The sequence below is a fragment of the Pistacia vera genome, unplaced genomic scaffold (assembly GCF_008641045.1).
Source record: "Pistacia vera cultivar Batoury unplaced genomic scaffold, PisVer_v2 Contig738, whole genome shotgun sequence".
Taxonomy (NCBI): Eukaryota; Viridiplantae; Streptophyta; class Magnoliopsida; order Sapindales; family Anacardiaceae; genus Pistacia; species Pistacia vera.
Window position 1 is genome coordinate 412,454 of NW_022196599.1, and position 23,115 is coordinate 435,568.

The 23,115-nt window shown below is 33.8% G+C and overlaps 1 protein-coding gene across 1 annotated transcript; it reads left to right on the plus strand.

Moving 5' to 3' along the window:
* The first annotated feature begins 1,077 nt into the window (after positions 1 to 1,077).
* Positions 1,078 to 4,827, plus strand: LOC116115387 (probable RNA-dependent RNA polymerase 1). Its single transcript, XM_031401540.1, has 4 exons — positions 1,078 to 1,338; positions 1,622 to 3,486; positions 3,730 to 3,880; positions 4,021 to 4,827. Exons 1-4 carry the CDS (start codon positions 1,078 to 1,080, stop codon positions 4,825 to 4,827), a joined length of 3,084 nt encoding a protein of 1,027 aa, XP_031257400.1.
* Positions 4,828 to 23,115: the final 18,288 nt, after the last annotated feature.

The window sequence follows — 23,115 nt, forward strand, 5'->3', positions numbered from 1 at the left end:
TTTCTTTTCTTCTTCTTCTATCAATATATCCAAATCTTCCATTACTTCTTCTGACTTTGTTGGTTTTCTTCTATGCAAGTACTGCCATCTGCTTATTCATATCTCTGCAATATATCTCTCTAGATAACTTTGTGAGTTTACTTTCTCGTATGTAGTTATTTAAGTAAAACTATTGCTTATTTCCTTTGTGCCAGATATTGGTCTTAAGATTGCCATTCTAGAATGGAATTGTATAGAGGAGTTATTCAACCGGTGCTCTTTTCAGTTGCTATAATTTTGATTTTCCGTACACTAAACTTACATACATATTCTAAATTGTGATAATTTTTCCATGTTAGAGGACCAGGTTTTGATATTGTTTATACAGTTCTTGGTGCCCAACATTTTGTATTGCGATGCTTTAGAAAGGGCTTGTGAAATGCGTTTGGGAAATTTTCGACAAGTTTTTGGTGATTTCGGGCAATTAATGAAAAAATTTCTTTATGCGATTTGGGGGAAGATTTTGACGTAGCCAAGCTTATTTCCGCTTGGATTATAATGTTTTAGAATATAAGAATGATTCTTGTCAGCAATGGACGTATGACTATGGTTGTTAATACTAGCCGCTCTTCAGCATTATGAGTCTGGATATCATTCAACTTCCATCTGAAATCTGGAAAGGGTAGGCATTTGATGGTTGAGGTTCAATATGTGTATGCTTATAATTTAACGAAATAATGTGTTCAGTGTATAATTTGACCTTGATGTGTTTCAAAATTCTTCACTTTTCAGCATCAAATGGGATTTTGTTAAGTGTTACTATATTGGTGTGATAGGAAAACATCAGTTTGAAATTGGTTGAAGACGTGAATGGGGTAAGTCAATCTATGTATGGACTTTGCTTTGCGGTAGAAGACCAGAGGCATAAAACAATATCTTGAGAAAATTTTGGGTGAAGGGACTGTCATGATTGTCGCCGTCCAGCAACAGGAAGGTTTAAGGGGCTATGCAAGTGGACATTCACAAACGAGTTGCGATACGATCAACTACTTGGCTGCGAAAGACCTTTGGTATGGGGAATTTACTTGAAAGTCAAGAATGGGCGAGGGACCAAAACCAGGTCACATTCAACATAGGATTAAAGATGCAAAGTTGCACTTTGGTTTTCAATTGTCAGACAAAAAGTTTTCATCACTATGGACTCAAGAAAATGTTTCTGTCAAGTTTGGATTGGGACTAAGAAAATTTATCTTTTTTCTATCTCATAATTCTGTGGAATATAAGCTTCAGCTCCCGTACAAGAGCATTAGGCTAGTTGAGTTGCGTCATCTGAAAAACAAGAGGTTTATCATCATTCAGGTGTGCTATTTAAACTAATTTGTATTGTATTTTCTTTTATTTCTACAATATAGAATTTCTTCTTATTGTACTATGTTGCTACATAGTTTATATTATTTAAGATTTTATTTCGATCACTAGTGGATAATTTGGTACTTAAGGCTATAGTTAAAACTTAAGGCTATAGTTAAAACTTGTTCTAGTTCTTAAAATTACTAGCAATAATACATTTTAATCTGCATGACAACTGAGGACAATTCTTAACATGTTCTTCTTTTTCATCTTTCTGTGTTACTATTGTTAGTTATTCGGGGTACCTCAGATATATTCCAAAGATCTACCTGATCAAACCTTTTTTAGAGACGACATTGATGTTCAGTGGGTTTGTGAAATTGATTTTACTCCATCCTCATGCATTGGTCAATCTACTGCTTTATGCTTGGAACTCCCAATCACTAGTTATCTTTCAGATTTTAAGAAAGAATTCCCTAACTACAAAGAAACCGCAGTGACACTCGTTGTGGAGAGAGGTTTAACTGCCTCTTGCCACTCTTATCATGTCCCCATTATAAGTCCACCCCAAGGATTTAACTTGTCGTTTCGTATCCTATTTAAGATTAATACCTTGGTTCAATGTGGTTGTGTTCCTAAGCCAGCAGTAGATGATAAATTCTTTCGGATGGTTGATTCGCATAGAAGAAATGTAGCATTTGTAGAGCATGCTCTTGAGAAACTGATTTATTCAAAACAATGTTGCTTTGAACCTCGGCAATGGCTTAGAGAAGAATACCAAAAGTACAGCATGGCTGCGAGACCTCCTATGTTGCCTGCCATCAGTTTAAGTCATGGATTGGTATATATGCACAGGGTTCTAGTCACCCCATCTAAAGTATATTTCTTTGGTCCAGAGATTGTTCTATCCAGTAATGTGTTACGCACATATTCTGATGATGGTGAGAACTTTATTCGTGTTTCTTTTGTTAATGAGGATCTTAAAAAAATACATCCAACAGATTTATCTCCTCGAGCATCTTTGGCGAATTTTGAAAGGCATACTAGAGTTTATCAAAGGATATTGTCAACTATGAGAAATGGCATTGTTATTGGAGATAAAAAGTTTGAATTTCTGGCCTTTTCTAATAGTCAACTGAAAGATAATTCTGTGTGGATGTTTGCATCTAGACCAGGGCTAACTGCAAGTGAAATCAGAGAGAGGTTGGGTGATTTTAGCGCAATAAGGAATGTGGCAAAATATTCTGCTAGACTCGGTCAATCATTCAGCTCCTCTAGGGAAGCTGTGACTGTTGATAAGAATGAAATTGAAGAAATTCCTGATATAGAAGTTGAAAAGGGGGGAGTCAAATATAATTTCTCAGACGGCATTGGGAAAATATCAGCTACATTGGCTTATATGGTGGCTGGAAAGTGTGGCTTTAGAATTGTTCCATCTGCCTTTCAGATTCGATATGCCGGGTACAAAGGCGTCGTAGCGGTTGATCCAACTTCATCAATAAAGTTATCAATGAGACCAAGTATGTCCAAATACAAATCAGATAATGTTAAACTTGATATTTTGGAATGGAGCAAGTTTCAGCCGTGTTACCTTAATCGCCAATTGGTGATACTTTTGTCGACTCTCGGTGTCAAAGATTATGCGTTTGAGAAGAAGCAGAAATATGTGATTTCTCAACTGGAAACAATTTTAACAGATCCATTAAAGGCACAGGAAGTACTTAACTTGATGTCTTCAGGAGCGATCACATATGTAATGAAAGATATGCTTAACTATTATTCTAAGCCACATGAAGAACCATTTCTTTCAATGATGTTACAAATATTTCGCTTGTCAACGTTGAAAGACTTGAGAATGAAAACAAGAATCTTTATCCCAAGGGGACGAACAATGATGGGGTGTCTAGATGAGACAGGAATCTTGGAATATGGTCAGGTGTTCGTGCAATGTTCAAGTCGCCAGACTGAGTTATCGACCAATTCCTTAGCTTTGTTCAGTGGCAGAGTATCAAACCAGAATAGAATTGTAAGGGGAATGGTAACTGTTGCGAAAAATCCATGTCTACATCCTGGAGATGTTCGTGTTCTAAAGGCTGTCGATGTTCCGGCCTTGCACCACATGGTGGATTGCATAGTATTTCCAGCTAAAGGAAAGAGGTAAGCCTGTCATATACACCACATAGCATACACACACATGCACAAAACACAAACTGTCTTATTACATATTATATATTTCTTGCTTGCATGAAATTTTAATATCGAACTCAGAAAATTTCTAAATTGGTCACCACTCTCTTGAAGATCACATTACATTCTTCTTGTGCACTGATATTTTGTTTACTGAAGCATTATTTCTCTGTAAAGCATATTTACAGTGACATTATTTACATTGTTAACTAGACCTCATCCTGATGAATGTTCGGGGAGTGATTTGGATGGAGATATCTACTTTGTTTGTTGGGATCGTGATCTCATTCCTCCTCGCCAGTATCCACCTATGGATTATACTTCACCACCACCTAAGATTCTTGATAATGAAGTTACAATTGAGGTATTACTCAATCTAGCGTGCCAAGAATTGTTCAAACACATAAATGAATTATGGCTTATTGCATTAGTTCATTTTCTTTTGAATTCTAATTAGAGCATTTTTTTTTTCTATGCCTTAACATAGACATTATTGTGGTACAGAATGTGGAGGAGTTTTTTGCAGATTACATGGTCAATGAAAACCTGGGAGTAATATGTAATGCCCATGTTGCATTTGCAGATATTAGTCCTTACAAGGCAATGTGTTGGCAATGTATTCAGCTTGCAAAGCTAGCCTCCATTGCTGTTGACTTCTCAAAAACCGGAGTGCCTGCTAAAATCCCTCAACGTTTACAAGTTAGAAGTTTTCCGGATTACATGGAAAAGCATGAAAGAGAATCTTATGAATCGCGAAGTGTGATTGGGAAACTTTACCACGAGGTAAAAGATCTTGTGCCAAAGATGGGTAATATCAAATCCTTCACCTCGGATGAGGCGAGGCAGTTTTATGATCTTGACATGGAAGTGCAGGGCTTCAAGGACTACATTGATGATGCTTTTTATTACAAACGTGAGTATGATTATAGATTGGGAAATCTGATGGACTATTTCGGGATATCAACCGAGGGTGAAATACTCAGCGGTCAAATAATGAAAATGGAAAAATCTTTTAGTAAGAAAAGAGATTTGGAAGGAATCAAATTGGCTGTGAAGTCATTGATAAAAGAAGCCAGGGATTGGTTCAACAAGAAGGAAAATGAATCTGATGGTCTTGAGAAAGTATACATGAAAGCATCAGCTTGGTATTATGTTACATATCATCCGAGTTTTTGGGGTCAATACAACGAAGGACTTAATCGCGAGCATTTCCTTAGTTTTCCATGGTGTGTTCATGATAAACTTCTTGAGATCAAGAAAGACAGGCAGAGAATCTTAAGGGCTTTGCATCATTCTTCATTACAGGCCTAGTTCTTCATATGAAGTTCTTGTTCTTGTTTGTCTCTTGATATCATTTGAAGAGAGATGCCTTGACAAGAGTACTTCATTATGTGAATATATATGTTTATTTGTACAATTACTCAGTTTGAGTGTCAACTTTATATTGTGTTGATTGTTGTGTGTTTGTCAATATTGTAAGTGTCTCAAATCTGCTTGTATGTTACTATTTGTTATTCAATAAATCTGTGGTTTGCTAGGTTGCCTTAAGATTCTTCTGTAAATTTAATTACATGACCTTCAAAGAACATTTTGCACTTGTTACCACCCAATTATGAATCACGTGTATGCTATTTGCACTATTTTTATTGACTTGTTACATGTGCAACGGATACACAAAAAACTTTCTCTCTTGATGATCTGCAAAAAACTTTCGAGGATTTTGTATGATCTGCAAATGTATGTATGTAACATTCTGGCCTGCCTCAATTTTTGCACAAGAGTGTGCATGTATTTGAACACTTATTAGCAAATATCAACTTTTAATTAGCAAAAATTGCTTTATTTGTAATGGATAATATTATTCATTAAACATTTTGGAAAATTATTTTTGAAAAACTATTTCAAGAAAGAGTTTTGTCACATATTTTAAAATTATCTTCCAATAATTAGGACAACAAAAATACATAATTACAGAAGAAACATTATATTCCATATGCATTTAGCAATAAATATTTTAAAGAGTTTTCTTAATGTGGGTTGAAATAATAAACTCTTATTAAGATATTATTTATTACTATTTTAAACATACTTAATATTTGCAATGTATTTCTTCATAAAACCATAGTTTAAAAAGCATTCTATAATCTTTTGGTTTGATAATTAATTACAAAATTGACATGGCTATAAATACAGAAAAAGAAGGAGAAAGATAAGGTCAAAATAAAAAATGATTGTGGGTCCTACTCCTTCAAGCAACTTAAGGAAGAAGGCGATAATACTCCAAAATAGGGAGCAAAAGACACCACCTTTCACTGTCTTATAATGTACCGACAACATTTTTGATCTTTTTATTTTAATTATTTATTTATTTTTATATGTGAATTGGTTCATAAGTTATTCTTTATTTATTTCTCTTTCTTTTTGCCTTTTTAAATATTGATGATTCAAAACGTGTGTAGCCATAATCCATATTGTAGTAAATAGTAAAACTTTATTCCCCATGAGTTTAGCCTCCAAAAAAATATTATCCACCTAACATTAACGACAAATTTTGGATATTAGATTTATTAAATTTAGATAAATTAGTAAAAATGTTATTTTCTTACAAATTTAAACATAATAACCAAAAATTTCGTGAAATATAGAGATAAGATCATATTTTCAAAATGGACTCATGCTCACTACAAAAAAGACAAAACACCTTAGGATTAGAGCATATTTCTATGATTAAAACTTTCTAAAATGGTAGCTCACAAATAATATATTTATTAATTGGAAAATATTACATTTATAACATTTTTTCACAAACTTTTTCTTATAACTTCGATATAGTAATTCACAATTGATCAGCTCGTAATAGGTTCTACCTTATAAATTGCAACTGATTAATAACAAGTTATTACATTAGAATTATGAGAAATAATTTGTAAGAAGAGGTTGTAGGTATAACATTACTCTTATTAATTAATTAATGAGAGGTTCCATATTCCAAAACCATCCTCTAGTTTCGGGTTATGCTTCCATAACACATTTATGCTTTCCTTTTACTCTTTTCTTAAACAAGAGTTTTACTTCTCTGTTAACCCTACCATACTCTTCACTTCAACCTACCCAATCATTTTCCTCCACCTCATCAATTTTGATTGATTTAGTCAAATAATATAAAAAAGGTTTTATAATTTAAAAAAAAAACTTAATAAAATATAAAATGAGAATATTTTTTATTTTTTTTAAATTTTGAATAAAATCAAGAAGGATTTATATCTAAAATTACATTTAAACAATACAAAGATCTTCTAGTAAAAATCAGGACGTAATATCAACGTTGGCAAACACACATCAGCAGTAGGAGTATTATAATGGATGACGCCGCGACGTAGAGAGTCTTTGTGGAATTACAGAGAGACATACATGACTGCATAGTAGCGATAAGTATTCGCATAAAAAGAATACTGTTAATACTACACCAACAACATTTTCTTATAAACTTTCTCTCATAATCTTGACGTGGTAATTCATAATTAATTAATGGGACTTATGCAGGACCCATGTAAGATCTATTATAAACTGATCAATTATAAACTGTCATGTTAGAATTGTATGAGAAAGTTTGTGAAAGGAGATAATTAGTCTAGTATTATTCAAAGAACATTGACCTGCCATTGACAAAGACGATCAACTTACTCTTCATTTTTCACTTGCAGCACTCATTCAGCTTTCTTGGCTTGTGGGTTTTTTCTCTGGTGAGTCTTCTTCTTCTTCTTCTTGTTTTGGTTTTCACTCAAAGTTCATTTCTTTTTGTTATTTAAAGAAACAAGTTGGCTGAGACGAAGACGATAAACTTACTCTTCACTCCTTACTTACAGCANACATATGTAATTAAGTCATCAAGAGGAGTTCAATAAAATTTAGTTTTCTTCCTTCAGTTTAACATGTTTTGTTGGTGTGAATTAAAATTAATCCCTCCCAATTCCATCTATATCCATTATTTTATTAATCCAATTTTCAACAATTGATATCAGAGCACCCTCTCAACTCAATTTCCAACAAATATATACAAACAATAGAATAGAAAGTATTATAGTTACTGTCCTCCACTTTTCAATTAATAAAGAGACTGTTTTTAACCTTCTGCATGTCAGCAAACTCCCATATGGACAATCAACTACTGCCATGCATGCAATAGTACTGTCTGATAACTTTCCAAACAAAATTATTGACTCCTCAAACTGAAAAGAAGCAAATAAAAAAATAAAAAAATAAAAAGATGTAATGTCATTTCAAATGAAATTGTCAGTTAATTCATTTCTAGCCACTTACTACCTGAATCAGTACCATCTTTTTTTATTAATTTATTGTCCCACATTCGCGTTCACCACCCAAATACACACTGTTAATAATTTACAATATGATATGATCCAGTCGTAGTACGAACAGTTTACTAATTTTTAACAAAACTTAAAAATATATCCGGACAAATAAGTTATGAGATCAGTCACATATACAAAAAATATAATGAATTGAATAATAGGGAAAAGAACAAACGTGATATGCAAATTGCAGTGAAGCACCCGTGGAATGTGCAAGTTGAATTAAACCTGGGTTTTGAGGATTCTGACATTCATGCATACAAGGAAGATATGTAATGTAAGATTGGAGCTAGCCCTCCGGGAAGAAATGACATTGACACAAGATGCTATGTCCAAGGGAGCAAGACAAAATTAATCAAATTTCTGTTGTCTAGTCTTGTATATATATACACAGAAGCAAGAGGGTCCCTCATGCTCAAATCTAAGCAAATTTCAGGCCTTACAAAGCTTCCTTGAGTCACTGACACTCATGAGAAGAGAAGTTAAATTTGCTGTTAACTTTGTTTTACCATCTCTCTCTCTCTCTCTCTCTCTCTCTCTCATGCATTTAAACTTCACCATATATGTGTGCATGTGTAGATATGACATGCCTGGCTAGTCTCACATATTTTTTAATTTCTGGAGTTGGAGTTAAGATAGAAATTTTGCACTGGAATTAAGGACTAGTGCATTTTATTAAGATAGTTTGCACATGAAACTATAAGAAACTTATCTGCAATCTAAACAGAAATACAAAGAATACAATGTGCTTAGACTATAAACCAAGAATCAAGGATTACCTCCAGCTATTGAAACAAACTCACGAAGCTGTATTTTGGCTCTTCCAAGCTCTCAAGACACTCTAATATTGATGATGTATTTTGTTTTAGTTGAATACTTGAGCTTAGAGACCAAAACATTATAGATAGTCAAGCTTCCATCAAGCTCTTAATGGCATTGTTTAATGGCTGCCATAAATCACAATTAATGGTTAAACAAAAAATGTTTGAAAAACTGAAGCAACAAATGTGGACCATTAATCTTTAAAACTGATTTTATATTTAATGAAAATCAATTATCAACGTTACATAAGTAACGTAAGTTTTACATTCTCCCACTTGGTCCACATTTTTAACCATTATTTCATTAAGAAACAAATACACGAATTATGGCGACAAGTCCTCAAAATAAAAATGAGTATTATCTTCCATGTATTACAATGCATTTGATTTCTCAAGTTTACTTTATATATGACAACCTTACTTAATGAATAAACCCTATGTTTATTCTTGGTCCTACAAATGAATTTTCTCAAATGAAATTAAGGTGCACATGAATATGAGAAAACATCACAATAAATAAGAGTTTTATTCAAATATTGTATATACAACTACATAGTGGAATGAAGTCCCATTTTTTCTACATGATCTTTGAATTTCAATGGTGGCATGCCTTTGGTCAAAGGATCAGTGATCATCAATTCAGTACATATGTGCTCAATGACCACTTTCTTTTCCTTAATACGCTCTCTTATGGCTAAGTACTTAATGTTAATGTGTTTACTTCGACTTCGACTTTTGTTGTTTTTAGCCATAAAGATAGCAGCTGAATTATCGAGTATATTCTCAATGGTTTAGAAATAGAATCCATAATTTTAAGCCCAGATATGAAACTCTTTAACCATACACCATGTGAAGTAGCCTCAAAACAAGAAACGAACTCAGCTTCCATAGTGGACGTAGTAGTCAAGGAATGCTTGACACTTCTCCAAGATACAGCTCCACCAACCATTATGAAAACATATCATAATGTTGATTTGCGTGAATCAACACAACTAGCAAAGTCTGAATCTGAATAACCGATCACTTCCAGACTATCCGTCCGTCTATACATAAGCATGTAGTTTTTGGTTCCTTGAAGATACCTCATCACTTTCTTTGCAGCTCTCCAGTGGTCTATACTTGGATTACTTTGATATCGTCCCAACATTCCAACAACAAATGCAATGTCAGACCTTGTGCAGACTTGAGCATACATCAAGCTTCCGATAGCATAAGTATATGTAATGTTCTTCATTTGTTCCCTTTCAAAATCATTCTTTGGGCATTGGTTCAAATTGAACTTATCACCCTTCACAACGGGAGTCACACTTGGTGAACAATCTTTCATTTGAAATCTCTCTAAAACCTTATTGATATAGGTTTCTTGAGACAGACCCAAGATACCTCGTAGTCTATCTCTATGGATCTTGATGCCAATGACATAAGCTGCCTCACTCATATCCTTCATATCAAAATTTTTAGAGAGGAATTGTTTTACCTCAAGTAGCAAACCCTTATCATTGGTTGTGAGCCAAAATATCATCTACATATAAAATAAGAAAGCATATCTTACTCCCACTAACCTTCTAGTATATACATTGATCCATGGGGTTTCCAACAAAACCGAATGAAGTAATTACCCCATGGAATTTAAAATACTATTGGTGGGATGCTTGTTTTAGACCGTATATAGATTTCTTGAGCTACAAACCAAGTGCTCACCATCACTAGAGGAAAATCCTTTAGGTTGTTTCATATAAACCTCCTCCTCTAGGTCTCCTTTGAGAAATGTTGTTTTTATATCCATTTGTTGCAACTCAAGGTCAAAATGGGCTACTAATGCCAATATGATGCGTAAGGAATCTTTCTTAGATACAAGATTAAAAGTCTCTCTATAGTCGATTCCTTCCTTTTGAGTGATCCCTTAGCAATAAGTCTCGCCTTGTATATATCTATGTTGCCTAATAAGTCTTTCTTTGTCTTAAAGACCCATTTACATCCAATGGCTTTTACACCATCAGGCAACTCAACAAGATCCCAAACTTCATTACTCTTCATGGAACTCATCTTTTCCTTTATGGCATTGTACCAGAATTCTGACTCTTTGCAACTCATGGCCTGTGAAAAAGACTCGGGATCACTCTCGGCTCCAATATTATAGTCAGATTCTTGTAAGTACACTACATAATCACTAGGAATGGCTAACCTCTTAGTTCTAGTGGATCTCCTTAATATTGTAACATTATCTTCATGAGAACCTTGTGGTTCAACTAGATGTTCAGAAGGTTTTGGTAATTCCTGAACTACTTGATCCACTAGAACATTGTCAATAGCTTGTGGAACTTCAATGGTTGGTTGTTCAACACCGGTTTGTACTTGAGGGGTGTTATGAACTATGACCAATCTATCACTTGAGGTGGAAGGTTGAGAATCTGAATGATCATGGTCAGGAACATTGTTTCTGATTTGATCGTTCCCACTAATCAAGTCATACTCAAGAAACTTGGCGTTTCTTGATTCCACAATCTTAGTGTTGTGAGATGGACAATAAAATTTGTACCCCTTAGACCTTTCAGCATATCCAACGAAATACCCACTAATGGTCCTTGGGTCTAACTTCTTCTCTTGTGGATTATAAATTCTCACCTCAGACGGGCATCCCCAAGCATGTATATGTCGCAAACTCAGTTTCCAACCTTTCAATAATTCAAATGGTGTCTTTGGGACAGCCTTGGTTGGAACTCGATTTAATATATACACAACCGTCTTAAGTGCTTCAGTCCACAAGAACTTAGGAAGATTGGAGCTGCTAAGCATACTTCTCACCATGTCCAATAATGTTCGGTTTCTTCTTTCTGCCACACCATTTTGGTTCGGTGAACCAGGCATGGTATATTGGGCAACTATCCCATGTTCTTGAAGAAATTTAGCGAATGGACTAGGTACTTGTCCACTCTCAATGTATTTACCATAATACTCACCACCTCTATCTGATCTCACTATCTTAGTTTGCCTATACTTGTGATTTAGTTTCTTTTCCTTGGTAAAATGAAATTTTATAAAGAGCAGTGCTAGTCTTACAAAGATAAATACAAAGAGGGTATACAAAGACAATTGTTATCCTTAATCTTTATGATTTCTCTCTCTCTTTCTTTCTCTTTTTCCGTTCTTTCTTTGTTTTTTCCTTTCTTGCTGATGTCACTTTGTAGTTCTCTTTGTATTATCTTTATAAGGATAATATTTTTCTTTTATAAATCTTTATTTATCTTTTTCTTTTCTTATCAGAGAGGAATTCTTTTTCCTTGGATTTCTATATGTGCATCGATGCATGGCTAAACGTTTTCATTATTGAAAGCTTTGCATGAAGTAAAAGAAGTAGAACTTTATTGACATTTTCTGTCACTGAATTTTCTTTTCAGGAGGAAAGAAAGATTCTGGGTAAAAGATATCTTCAAAAGTATTATATATGTATAGTCGATTAGGCTGACCAATCAAGGTCTGCAGTAGAGCAGAAAAGGAGAAATATCCAATAAAATAATAAATTTTGGCTTGAAGTTGGGAAACTGATACGAGCGATTCAATGCAGCCATAGCTTTGAAGAGAGTGTAGTTTTGTCAGGGCCACTCGCGTAAGAAAGAAAGCACATTATTCAACAAATAAAAATAAACACAGAAAGAGGAAACTTAGAAATGCATGGCATGACGTAGTTATAAATTATAATACGCAGAGGCATAACTGTCGGAATGTGATGGACGAAGCATTTCATTGTTTTGTGTTTCTCTTTGTTTGAAAAGTCAGAGAACACTGCCACCATTTTCTGCAATTTCCCATAAATTACAAAGACTTTGCTTTAATCAACGTTTTTTACAGTAAAATATTATAGTTCTATGAAAAATCTTTCGGTAGGAATGTTGAACCTTCCAATACAAATTCATTGAAAGGAATATGAATGAATATATTTGTGTCTCTACTATAATACATTTTATTCCTATTATATATTGTATTCTTTGAGATATTTTACAATTTTAAATCAAAACATGCTATTTATAATTTCAAATTATCCTAAACCTACGTTTCTAACTACATAAGAGATCTTAAATAATTATGATAAACGTTAGTACAGCTTCTGTACAATGTTAATTTGTCATTAATTGATAAACCTAACGGAGATTCTTTGTGCAAGAGTAATTAATATATGATATTGAACTATAAAAGATCCGTTTATAGTTAATCAATAACCCTTTTCTTTATCTCAATATTTATTTTTCGATAAATATTTGCACTATAATGAATCTATATTCAAGTGATCTTTAGTGTGAATTCCCGCAACATAAGAATGGTACAAACCTATCCGATAATTCAGATGATCAACTAGTTAGCTGATTTCACATGAGTCAAATCAAACATATGATACGGCTGCACAATTAATATAGTGGTTCGTACTTTAAGTCCAATATTATTAAGTTCAAACTTAAATGAAAATTTGTCTTCTATTGAACAAACATACAACAAGCTAACAAATGCATGTCCAGAAATTTGAAATTTCAGTAAAACATTTCCTTGGTACTTTACATATTGTACTGTTATTAATAAAGTAATGGTACTTTGAGAAGAGGAGATGATTGGCGGTAAATTTTATTCTTTTAAGCATTTGTTGTCCTACTAATTAAGAGTAATAGGAATTAGGTGCATATATTTCAATCTAGAGTTTTATACACGAAAACTAAGAACCTTTTCAAAGTATTATATATGTGATCATGAGATATAAGTCTCTTTTATAAAAGTGATTTTCTTTTGATTTTGTATATCTTTTGATGTGGATTCACTGTTCAGTACATACTCATGTGTAGTCACGGATTTAAACGAATTTTATATAAAATCGATATATCGTATATATCAAGGTTATTATCCTTTGATATGAATTTTTATTTAAATAAATATAAGGTTATAATTTCCCTAAATTAACACAAATGCAACAAATGAATAGATCGATCATAGGATGTTTTATAATTTAAAAATTAAAATCCAGGTTGATACTCATAAGNGAATCTGAAAAATTAAAGGAATATCCAAAGGGTACAAGCCTTGAAACTGAAATCAAGTTTCTAGAAAAACTTGGAACATAAAAGGTCTTTTCTAACATTAAAACAAAGCCACTACTTAAAATTAAATAGCAAGTTCCTACAGTTTCCACATGCGAGCCCATCTTGTTTCCTGATAAGATGCTTCGCTCACTTTCCACTGGCTTCCTTAGGTTTTGCAAACCCTGCAAGGAATTTGAAATGTGGATTGTTGATCCAGAATCAATCCACCATGTGTTAATATTGACATTAACCATATTGGATTCATAACAGACAAATGAGGTTGGATTACTTTTGTCCGCAAGCCATTTCTGAAATTTGGCACATTCCTTCTTCATGTGTCCCTTCTTTTTACAGAAGAAACACTTGGAATCTTTCTTGATACCACTTTGGGGAGGCATTTTACCTTTCCCTTTCTTATTTGCTTGATATTTTCCCTTTCCATGCGTTGCGAGCATTGCACTTTCTCCATGTTCCATCACCAGTCTCCCTTCCTCTTGAACACACATGGTCATAAGTTCATTAATTGACCATTTATCCTTATGTGTGTTGTATGAGATTTTGAAGGGTCCATATTGATGCGGAAGGGTATTCAAGATATAGTGCACCAGGAAGGAATCCGACATTTCAACCTCAAGATTCTCCAATTGAGCCACAATATTCCTCATTTGCATGATGTGCTCGCGCACACCCCTCACACCAGTGAGCCTTAGGGATGAGAGCTTCATGATCAGGGTGTTTGCTAGTGCCTTGTCTGAAATGACAAATTGATCATCAATGGCTTTTAGCAAGTCTTTGACCTTTTCACGCTGATCAACAGAACCACGAATACTAGCAGAGATTCTAGTCTTAATGAACATTATGCTGAGACGATTAGATCGCTCCCATCATTCATAAAGCATGATGTCCGCTGCAGTACTAGTATCAGTGAGTGCTGGTGGTTTGTCTTTCCTAATAGCATAGTCTATGTCCATCCACCCTAAATTAAGAAAAACTCTCTCCTTTCAGACCTTATAGTTATCTCCCTTAAGTTCAGGGATATCAAAATGAATATCAGAGAAATTTGCAGGTTGTACGACTGCATAAAATTATAGATTACATGCTTATATTAAAACTGAGGCCTAAACAAAATATCATACTTTACCAATGTAAATCATGCTTAAAAAATTGAATCTAATGACATAAAAATTGCCTNTCTTGTTTTGGTTTTCACTCAAAGTTCATTTCTTTTTGTTATATAAAGAAACAAGTTGGCTGAGACGAAGACGATAAACTTACTCTTCACTCCTTACTTACAGCACCCTTCATCTTCTTGGCTTCTGGGTTTATTCTCTGGTGACTCTTCTTTTCTTGTTTTTGTTTTCACTCAACGTTCATTTCTTTTTGTTATTTAAAGAAACAAGTTGGCTTTGTTTACTTGCAATTTTTGACATGAACACCATACTTACAATCAGTGATAGAAACCCGACCCATGCAAATCTGAAAAGAAAAAAAATAAAAAAAAAAAAGGAACGAAATTTAGTGGCAAACTTGTAGCATGAAAGTTATATGATCATTCCTTTTAGCATTACAGGTCTCATGTAGAGGGATTGTCGGATTATCCACCAAAAAAAAAAAAAAAATACCTACTTCTTAAAAAAATAGGCTTATGTAATAAAGGTTTAGTGATGTTTTTGTTATGTTACTGGGTAACGTTGCCTCTAGCATTATATTAGCATCTTGGTTTAATGGTACAAGCCTCGATAATGTTACTAGGATGGTAACGCAGAACAATTATTTTGCTATCTGCATGATTCATGAATGATAGGGAGTTTTATTATGGACTGGATCAATGATGTTACTCGACTATCTATAAAAGAAAAATGATAATAATTACAAGTTATGCATTGTATATTAATAGAATGCCATATTTTAGACTTAATATTTTGGTGTTAATTTGATGTTCAATGTTACTCTTTTATTTTTTTCTAGATTCTGTTCTTTTCTTTTCTTTTATTTGTTTCAGGAGTGTTTGTTTTGTTACATAAGATAACCAAATTTACTGAACCCGCGATGGATGTAACATTTTTGCTTGGATTAGTGAGGAATGTAGATTTTTAATTTCATGGTATATAATTTTATCTGTGCCCACTTTTATGGTAAATTTCTTGTTTTGATTTAATTGCAAGCTTATCTTTTCGAAATCACTACTGATGAGAAATGCAGACACATCAGCATCAATTTGGTTTTCCTTTTGAGAAGAACATGAATTCAATATTTGATTTTTTAGTAATGGCTCATTTTTTCTCTTATTGGTTTTCTTTTGCTAAATATTCTGATGGCATAAAATTATGAACTTCTGTCCTTTTGTAAAACCTAAACATTAACAATTTGTTGCATGCAAAGAAGTCTTTATTTCTCCACTTATGCCCAAAGTTAGTCCCAATTAAACGTGACCTGAACCTCATGATTCTGGGGTGATAAATTTTGTTTATCATCCAAGATTAACCCTCTAAAACAGGCTATTATGATTTGCAAGCAGTTCCTTACTAGGTTCATTATGTGTGTCTCAATTAAAAATAGATAATCTTTTTAAATTAAAGATAAAATTCTTAATCTTCTATTTTAACCAGTAAACATTCTTGACTTATTTAAGTTGTATTTCCAGGACACGGCTAAGGAAATTCTAAAGAATGCACCAGGAGTACTTGTTATTGATGAACGGGCATCCAATCACTTTCCTACGCCATTGGAGGTATCAAACAAATATGATGTCGCAGTTGGCAGGATTCGTCGTGATGTTTCTCAAGATGGGAATATTGGGTAATAGTCTAGGGCCATATCTTTCTTTATCGAAGTTACATTCAACTTTTAGTAGCAAACCATCATACTGATGGAGAAATTTGAAACAGGTTGGATATCTTTGTCTGCGGTGATCAAATTCGCAAAGGAGCTGCACTTAATGCTGTTCAGATTGCCGAGTTGTTACTATAGTCAACCTTCTAGTTCTGAAGTTTCATCTAGTAGATTGCTTCGAATGGTGAGATGAAATCATTATGAGCTATTTATTATATCTAGTCGATAGATGCGGATGTTTTTGATGCAGTGAAATTGTAAGAAAATTTACCAGTTTTGCAGTATAAACATACAAGCCTTAGCAAGCCGCGCGATTTTTTTGCGTAATATTGTGCTTATTATCTGTATTAAATGCTTCCATTTGGTGGAAACATTGTTAAAATAATCTTGTTAACTTGCGAGAGCTCTAGCTAGTTGGAGGCGAAGTGATGATTATTGCTTGTGTCAACGGCTTCCTGTTAAGACTATGAGCAGTTATGCAAGAACTGACATCATCTTGCTTATTAGGAATTAATTGCATTTACCCCCTCTGGGGTTTAGGTCCACTAGTGCAAGTTGTGCAGTATTGGGATATACTCCCGTAATTTTAACAGCTGATAAGGATAAATGTAGAGTTGGTCAAAGACCAGTCCCAAGCAAGCCTAGGCCTAGTGTAACAAATCCCACATTGAAAGCGTATTGGGGAGGTCTTGGCCTTATAAATGGGGGGAGTCCCTCCACCTAATAGGTTAGCCTTTTGGGTGTGAAACTCCCAGCCCGTGACAAGTGGTATCAGAGCAGACCCAATCCGTCTTTCGATGTCCCGTCAAGCGCNAAGTTTTAGGCTCCCTTTTTTCACTTCTTTCCCACTATCCTATTCCATTATTCTATCCTAAAAACCAAAAAATGTAGTTGTTTTAATATTCTCAAAATCTAATCATATTCTATTCAATTCAAAATATTTAGATAATTTTTATCCCTCTAAGTTTGTTAATTTAACTAAATGCCCCCAATAATAAAAGTTTATAAATTGACAAAAAACACCCCCGTCCACCCACATTTGTTAGATTCCAATCACCACTGTCGGAAGGTGGTTGGAATCTGCCGTAACGGCTTGCCACAGGCTAGATCTGGCCGAAAGTGTGTCGATTTGGCCTTTTCTAGCTTTGGAAAAGGTCAGATCTATGGCCAAAGATTTGGCCACATCTGGGTATTGATGACGATCATATCTTAGTTATTGTTGACAGCTAGATCTGTGGCCGCAGATCTAACATTTTTCTACCAGATCGGCGTACTACCTGATAAATCCAATCGATAGTGAGCCATTACGGCAGATTTCGGCTACCTTTTGGCGGTGGTGGTCAAAATCTGGCAAATGTGGGTGGGTGGGGGTGTTTTTGTCAATTTACAAACTTTTATTATTGGGGGTATTTAGTTAAATTAACAAACCGAGGGGGTTAAAATTAATTTAAATATTTTCAGAAAATGCTATTAAAAAAATGTACAAAAAACTTCTCAGAATACTATTTAACTCAACTTTTTTCCAAAAGACTTATAAAAACTGTTAAAATAATTAATCAAACGGACCCTTAACTATTGGGGCAAATGTTAAAATAATTGATTTTATAATGTTTTAAATTTTAATTATAAGCAAAAGATTAGGTTGTGTTTGGTACTCTTCTCATACTCTATTCTATTCTACTATCTTATCCAATCCAGTGAAAAACGTGTTTGTTTTAACATTGACTATTCAATTCAAAATCCAATTTTATTTTATTCAACTCAAAACATTTAACAATTACCTTTCACAATAAAAGTTTATAAATTAACAAAAACATACCCACCCACCTAAGCCACTATCATCTGCCAACAGCCACCTCTGCCGCTAGTCATCGCTGATACCATTATTGGTCGTTGGCATTGGATTGACACACAACTAGCTGGATCTGGCCGGTTGCGCGTTAATCTTGCCTTTTCCAGCCAGATCTACAGCTAGATCTATCTGGACGTTGACGATGACCAGAAATTTGTTCGTAGATTTGGCCTTTTTCCGGCCATATCCAACTGGTTGTGCGCCATTTCGGCGATTGACGGCCACTGCTTGAAGATGGTGGCCGACTACCGGAAGTCGACTAGGTGAATGGGGGTGTTTTTTTTAATTTATAAATTTTTATTGTAGGGGGTGTTTAACTAAATTAACAAATATAAGGGGTTAAAAAATAATCTAAATATTTTCAGAAAATGTTTTCCAATAATGTACTAAACACATTCTCAGAATCCTATCCTAGAATGTATTTAGAATAGGATTTTATAAATCCTATTGAAAAAAGTGTACCAACGAAGCCGTAGATTCTTTTACAAAGTTGCATTCTAAAGAAGGAAGGCTTTACAATTTTTCTTTATAAAGAATTCCTTCCTCTTTTCATAAGGAGAATATATTATGCCTATAAAGCAAACATTCTTTTCCCTACTTCTACTTATTTAAATTTTTTAATAAATATTCATAATTAAATAATGTTTGATATTTGTATACGACATGTTAATAAAATAAGCTTTTCACATCTTTAAATATTACACTTATATCCTTAAATGACGAATTTAACTAAATTTAGTTTAACCAATTAAGCTTTAAAAATAAACATTGAGTTTGTTCTTACAAGAGGTACACGTTAAAATCATTAAAAATTAAAAAAAAATATTACATGTTAAAATCATTAAGAAAAAATCTTTTTGAACAAACATGATGTAATTAAAACAAAATAAAAGTAGTATAGGTTATATATTGTCTCATGCCTTAAAGGTGCACATTAAAATCATTAGAAAATAAATAAAAATGATGGATAAAATGGGGTAAAAGAATCATCCACGAATTAGATTCAATCTGTCCTTAAAAGTAGAGAATTTCAATTTCCCAAAATAAAAGTAATATAGGTTATATATTCATTGCTTGGCAAAAGAGAGAAATTAAAGCATCTTATAATTCCCCATCAATTTTATGGTTCAAGTCTCGTGCTATTATTATTACAGTAAAAAACTTTAAAAATAAAAAAAAAAGAATATTAATTATAAATTGCGGAAAGACCTATATTTTATAAAATATTATTTATGAAAAATTAGTTTAATCCACAATTAAAAATATAATGAATTAGTGATGATTTTAATTAACTTAATTGCTGAAGGGGAGCTAATTAAACATCCTAATAAAAGTACCATTTCTAGTTTGGAGGTATTAGGAAAACTTACAGTTATAGACTTATCAGTGATGCTACAGACATCGGAAATGGGTACCAAAAAATTGAACCGAAATACGTGGCCTCTAACTCGGACGTCACCACATAGGACACGATAAAAGAATTTCGTAAATGGACGGCTGTCCAACATTTTCGGACGGCCGTCCATACTTCGTGGACGGCCATTGATTCAGGAATGGACGACAGTCCATAACAAATATTTAAAAATAAACTAAAAATCAATGGACCACCGTCCAAATACTAGGTACGGATATCCCTTTAATATGGACGGCCGTCCACAATAGATGGACTGTCCTCTCTTTTATAGGGACGGCCGTCCACAATAGATGGATTGAAGTCCATAAGCAATACAATTTTTTTTTTTTTTTTTAAAAAAAATGAAAACAAAAAATTAGATTTACGCCCGTCCATCTTAGATGGACTGGCGTCCATATTACGTTAAAATTTTAAAATTTCAACTTCTTCAAATGCCGAATAGAGAAACACCATATTTGTCGCCGCTGCATCTCATGTAAAAGGCGTTGCTCCAATAAAGCCTGATCGAGAACATTGTTTGCTCTTATTGGGTCAATGTGAGTGCCCAAGGGCAGGATCAAGCATTTGACCATGCATCACCCGCTCAAAAAGCACTTGTTGAGCTTGTGATTGCTGTTGCTCCTGCAAAAACTTTTGTTGTTGATGAAATTGCTACTATTGCTGCAATTGATGATGTTGAAGTTCAAGTTGATGATGTTGTTGCAGATGAAGGGTAAAGAGATGTTCCATATCTAGAGCTAGATGGTTTGCCAGCTGTTGTTGATGAATCAGATTTTGATTTGACAACTGTTCTAAAACTGATTCATTCAGGCGTGTATGAGGAAACATATTTCACTGTTGGAGCTGCTGTTACTGCAATTGTTTAGACAAAAGCTGCTCTGCTAGATCAAAATGGTTGGATTCCTGTTCCATGTGTCGCATATGGTGAGCAACAATAGGATCTTGATACACAATGGGGCCAGCAAGTATGTTTTTTCTGTAAATATCCGACTGTGTCTCTACAGCAAGAGTTGGATCAGCCATCGCACCATATGGAGTAGTCCTTCCCACACCAGAAGGCACATTTGTAGGTCTTGTGTGAGTTCCTTCGAGCTCCGACCACATCAAGTCAAAAGGGTGAAACTTATTATCATTCTAAATTGCAATGCCAGAATCTATCAACTCAGTTGGATGAGAAGGCTAGACACTAGTATCATGAATGTTCCCAGAAGACTTTACAATAGGATATCCAGTATTTCGTGTTGATACAATACGATGGACAACAATCCATCTCATGCGGACGGCTGTCCCTATAAGATGGACGACCGTCCACAACAAATGGATTGGTGTCCATCTACTGCACTTTTTGGACGGCCGTCCATATAATTTGGATGGTCGTCCATATTAATGGGGACCCTCGTCCATTCCACTTTGAATGGTCGTCCAAGAAGTATGGACGGCCGTCCAAGAAGTATGGATAGCCGTTCAAAACCGTTGGACAACTGTCCATTTATGTCAGTGTTCTATTGTCCAACGTGGCGACATCCACATAGTTCGGTGCAACTGTTCGATACCAATCTTTCGGTGGATATAGCATTTTTGATAGACTTATATGACATTTCTATTAGAGAAGATAATGAACGAATATAGAGCTGGTCAAGGACCAGTCCCAAGCTGGCCCGGGCCTGGGACTGGTCCTATGGGCCTGAAAAATTTATTTTTCCCCCGATCTTTTTTTATATTTTAGGGGCGAAACAAAATTTGTAGGGGGTTTTTACTATTTTTCAAGGGTAGATTAGTAAGTTTCTAAAAATTTAATTAATTTCTAAAAAATAATAAATAAATTAATAGTTAATTTTAACATAAATGTAATATTCACATTTCACACATTCACGCTTCACAAATAAACAATTAAATAATTTTTTTATTAAATTATTCATCTTCATCGTCAACAATATTTACATAATTTAAATTTGTATTCCTAAAGAGTTCGAGTAGTTTGGGATCTTCAGGGTGCTGTTGCAGTCTTCTTTCTGCATGAGTCCAATCTTGTAAACACGTTATCACTTCAATCATCTCATCGGTTAAAGAACATCTTCTGTCTTCAACAATCCAACCACTCGTTGAAAATGTTGACTTGGATGCAATTGTATAAACTGGCACAGATAAAATGTCACATGCCATTTGGGCTACAATGGAGAATCGACTTTCATGTTGGTTCCACCATTGAAGAATATCCATGTCACGTTTCTCCTTCATCGTCATAAAGGACAGATCCACTTGTAGGTAGCGATTCAGCTCATTTGGTCCATGTATGTACGAGCTAGAGCTGCTACTTCCGCCATGTTCCATATACGTCCACTTGCTCGATCCTTGACGGAGGTCTGCATCAGGGTCCTGATCGTCTCTCCTGAATGTTCCACTTCCACTTCCATTGTACCTGTTCTCATATAAAGAAAAAAGGCTATCCAATTTTTATTTAAAGTCAGTCAAATAAGACATATAATCATGTCCTAAATGTTGGCCTAACTCAGTTATTATATAGTTAACTACGTGTAATTTAAACCTAGGATCTACAACAAAGCCTAATCCATATGAGAATGGAATATCTAACCAATATTTCTCATATTTTTCTTTCATTTTTAAAACAATTTCCCTTAAAATGTTATTATATCCATATTAAGCAAAAGTTTTATGAGATTATAGCGTAAAAAAAATTGGAGATTAAAGAGGCATTTATTATATATCTAACAATTAATGTGATTGATAACTAGATTTGTCGAAACGTTTGTGATTAATTGATGGTTTTCGATTTCTTATAAACGTTGTATTATAAGCATTATCAAGCTTGCTTTTACAAGTCATAGACATCTTTTTTAGAAGACAAAATTTTTAAATATCTTAAAACTTTAATTTTTAACATAAGTGCCTTAATTTTGTCATGACCATGTTTAAATACCACTGAACCCATCTTTAAATATCATTTCAATTCAATGATTATAAACTAGTTATAATAGATAATAACAATAACGAATAATAGATAAATAAATATGATTTTATTTCATTAGTAAGTGTAATAAGTGAAATTTAAAAAAAAAAATTCTTCTATTTCATTGGTTTTTACCATTAAAATGAATATAAACTTATTATTAGTTTTAAGTACTAAATTTAAACTACCAATAAATTTATTAATATGAAAATCTAATTTTTTTTTTTAAAATAAATTTTGTAAAATTTCTTTTTAACCCCTATAATTTACGTAATTGTA

Bases quoted from the DNA above. Each gene is read 5' to 3' on its own strand.
- LOC116115387 (XM_031401540.1), top strand. From the start codon at position 1,078: ATGGGCGAGGGACCAAAACCAGGTCACATTCAACATAGGATTAAAGAT. The intron at 1,339-1,621 runs GTGTGCTATTTA...TACTATTGTTAG, and splicing joins AGAGGTTTATCATCATTCAG to TTATTCGGGGTACCTCAGAT. The intron at 3,487-3,729 runs GTAAGCCTGTCA...ATTGTTAACTAG, and splicing joins TTTCCAGCTAAAGGAAAGAG to ACCTCATCCTGATGAATGTT.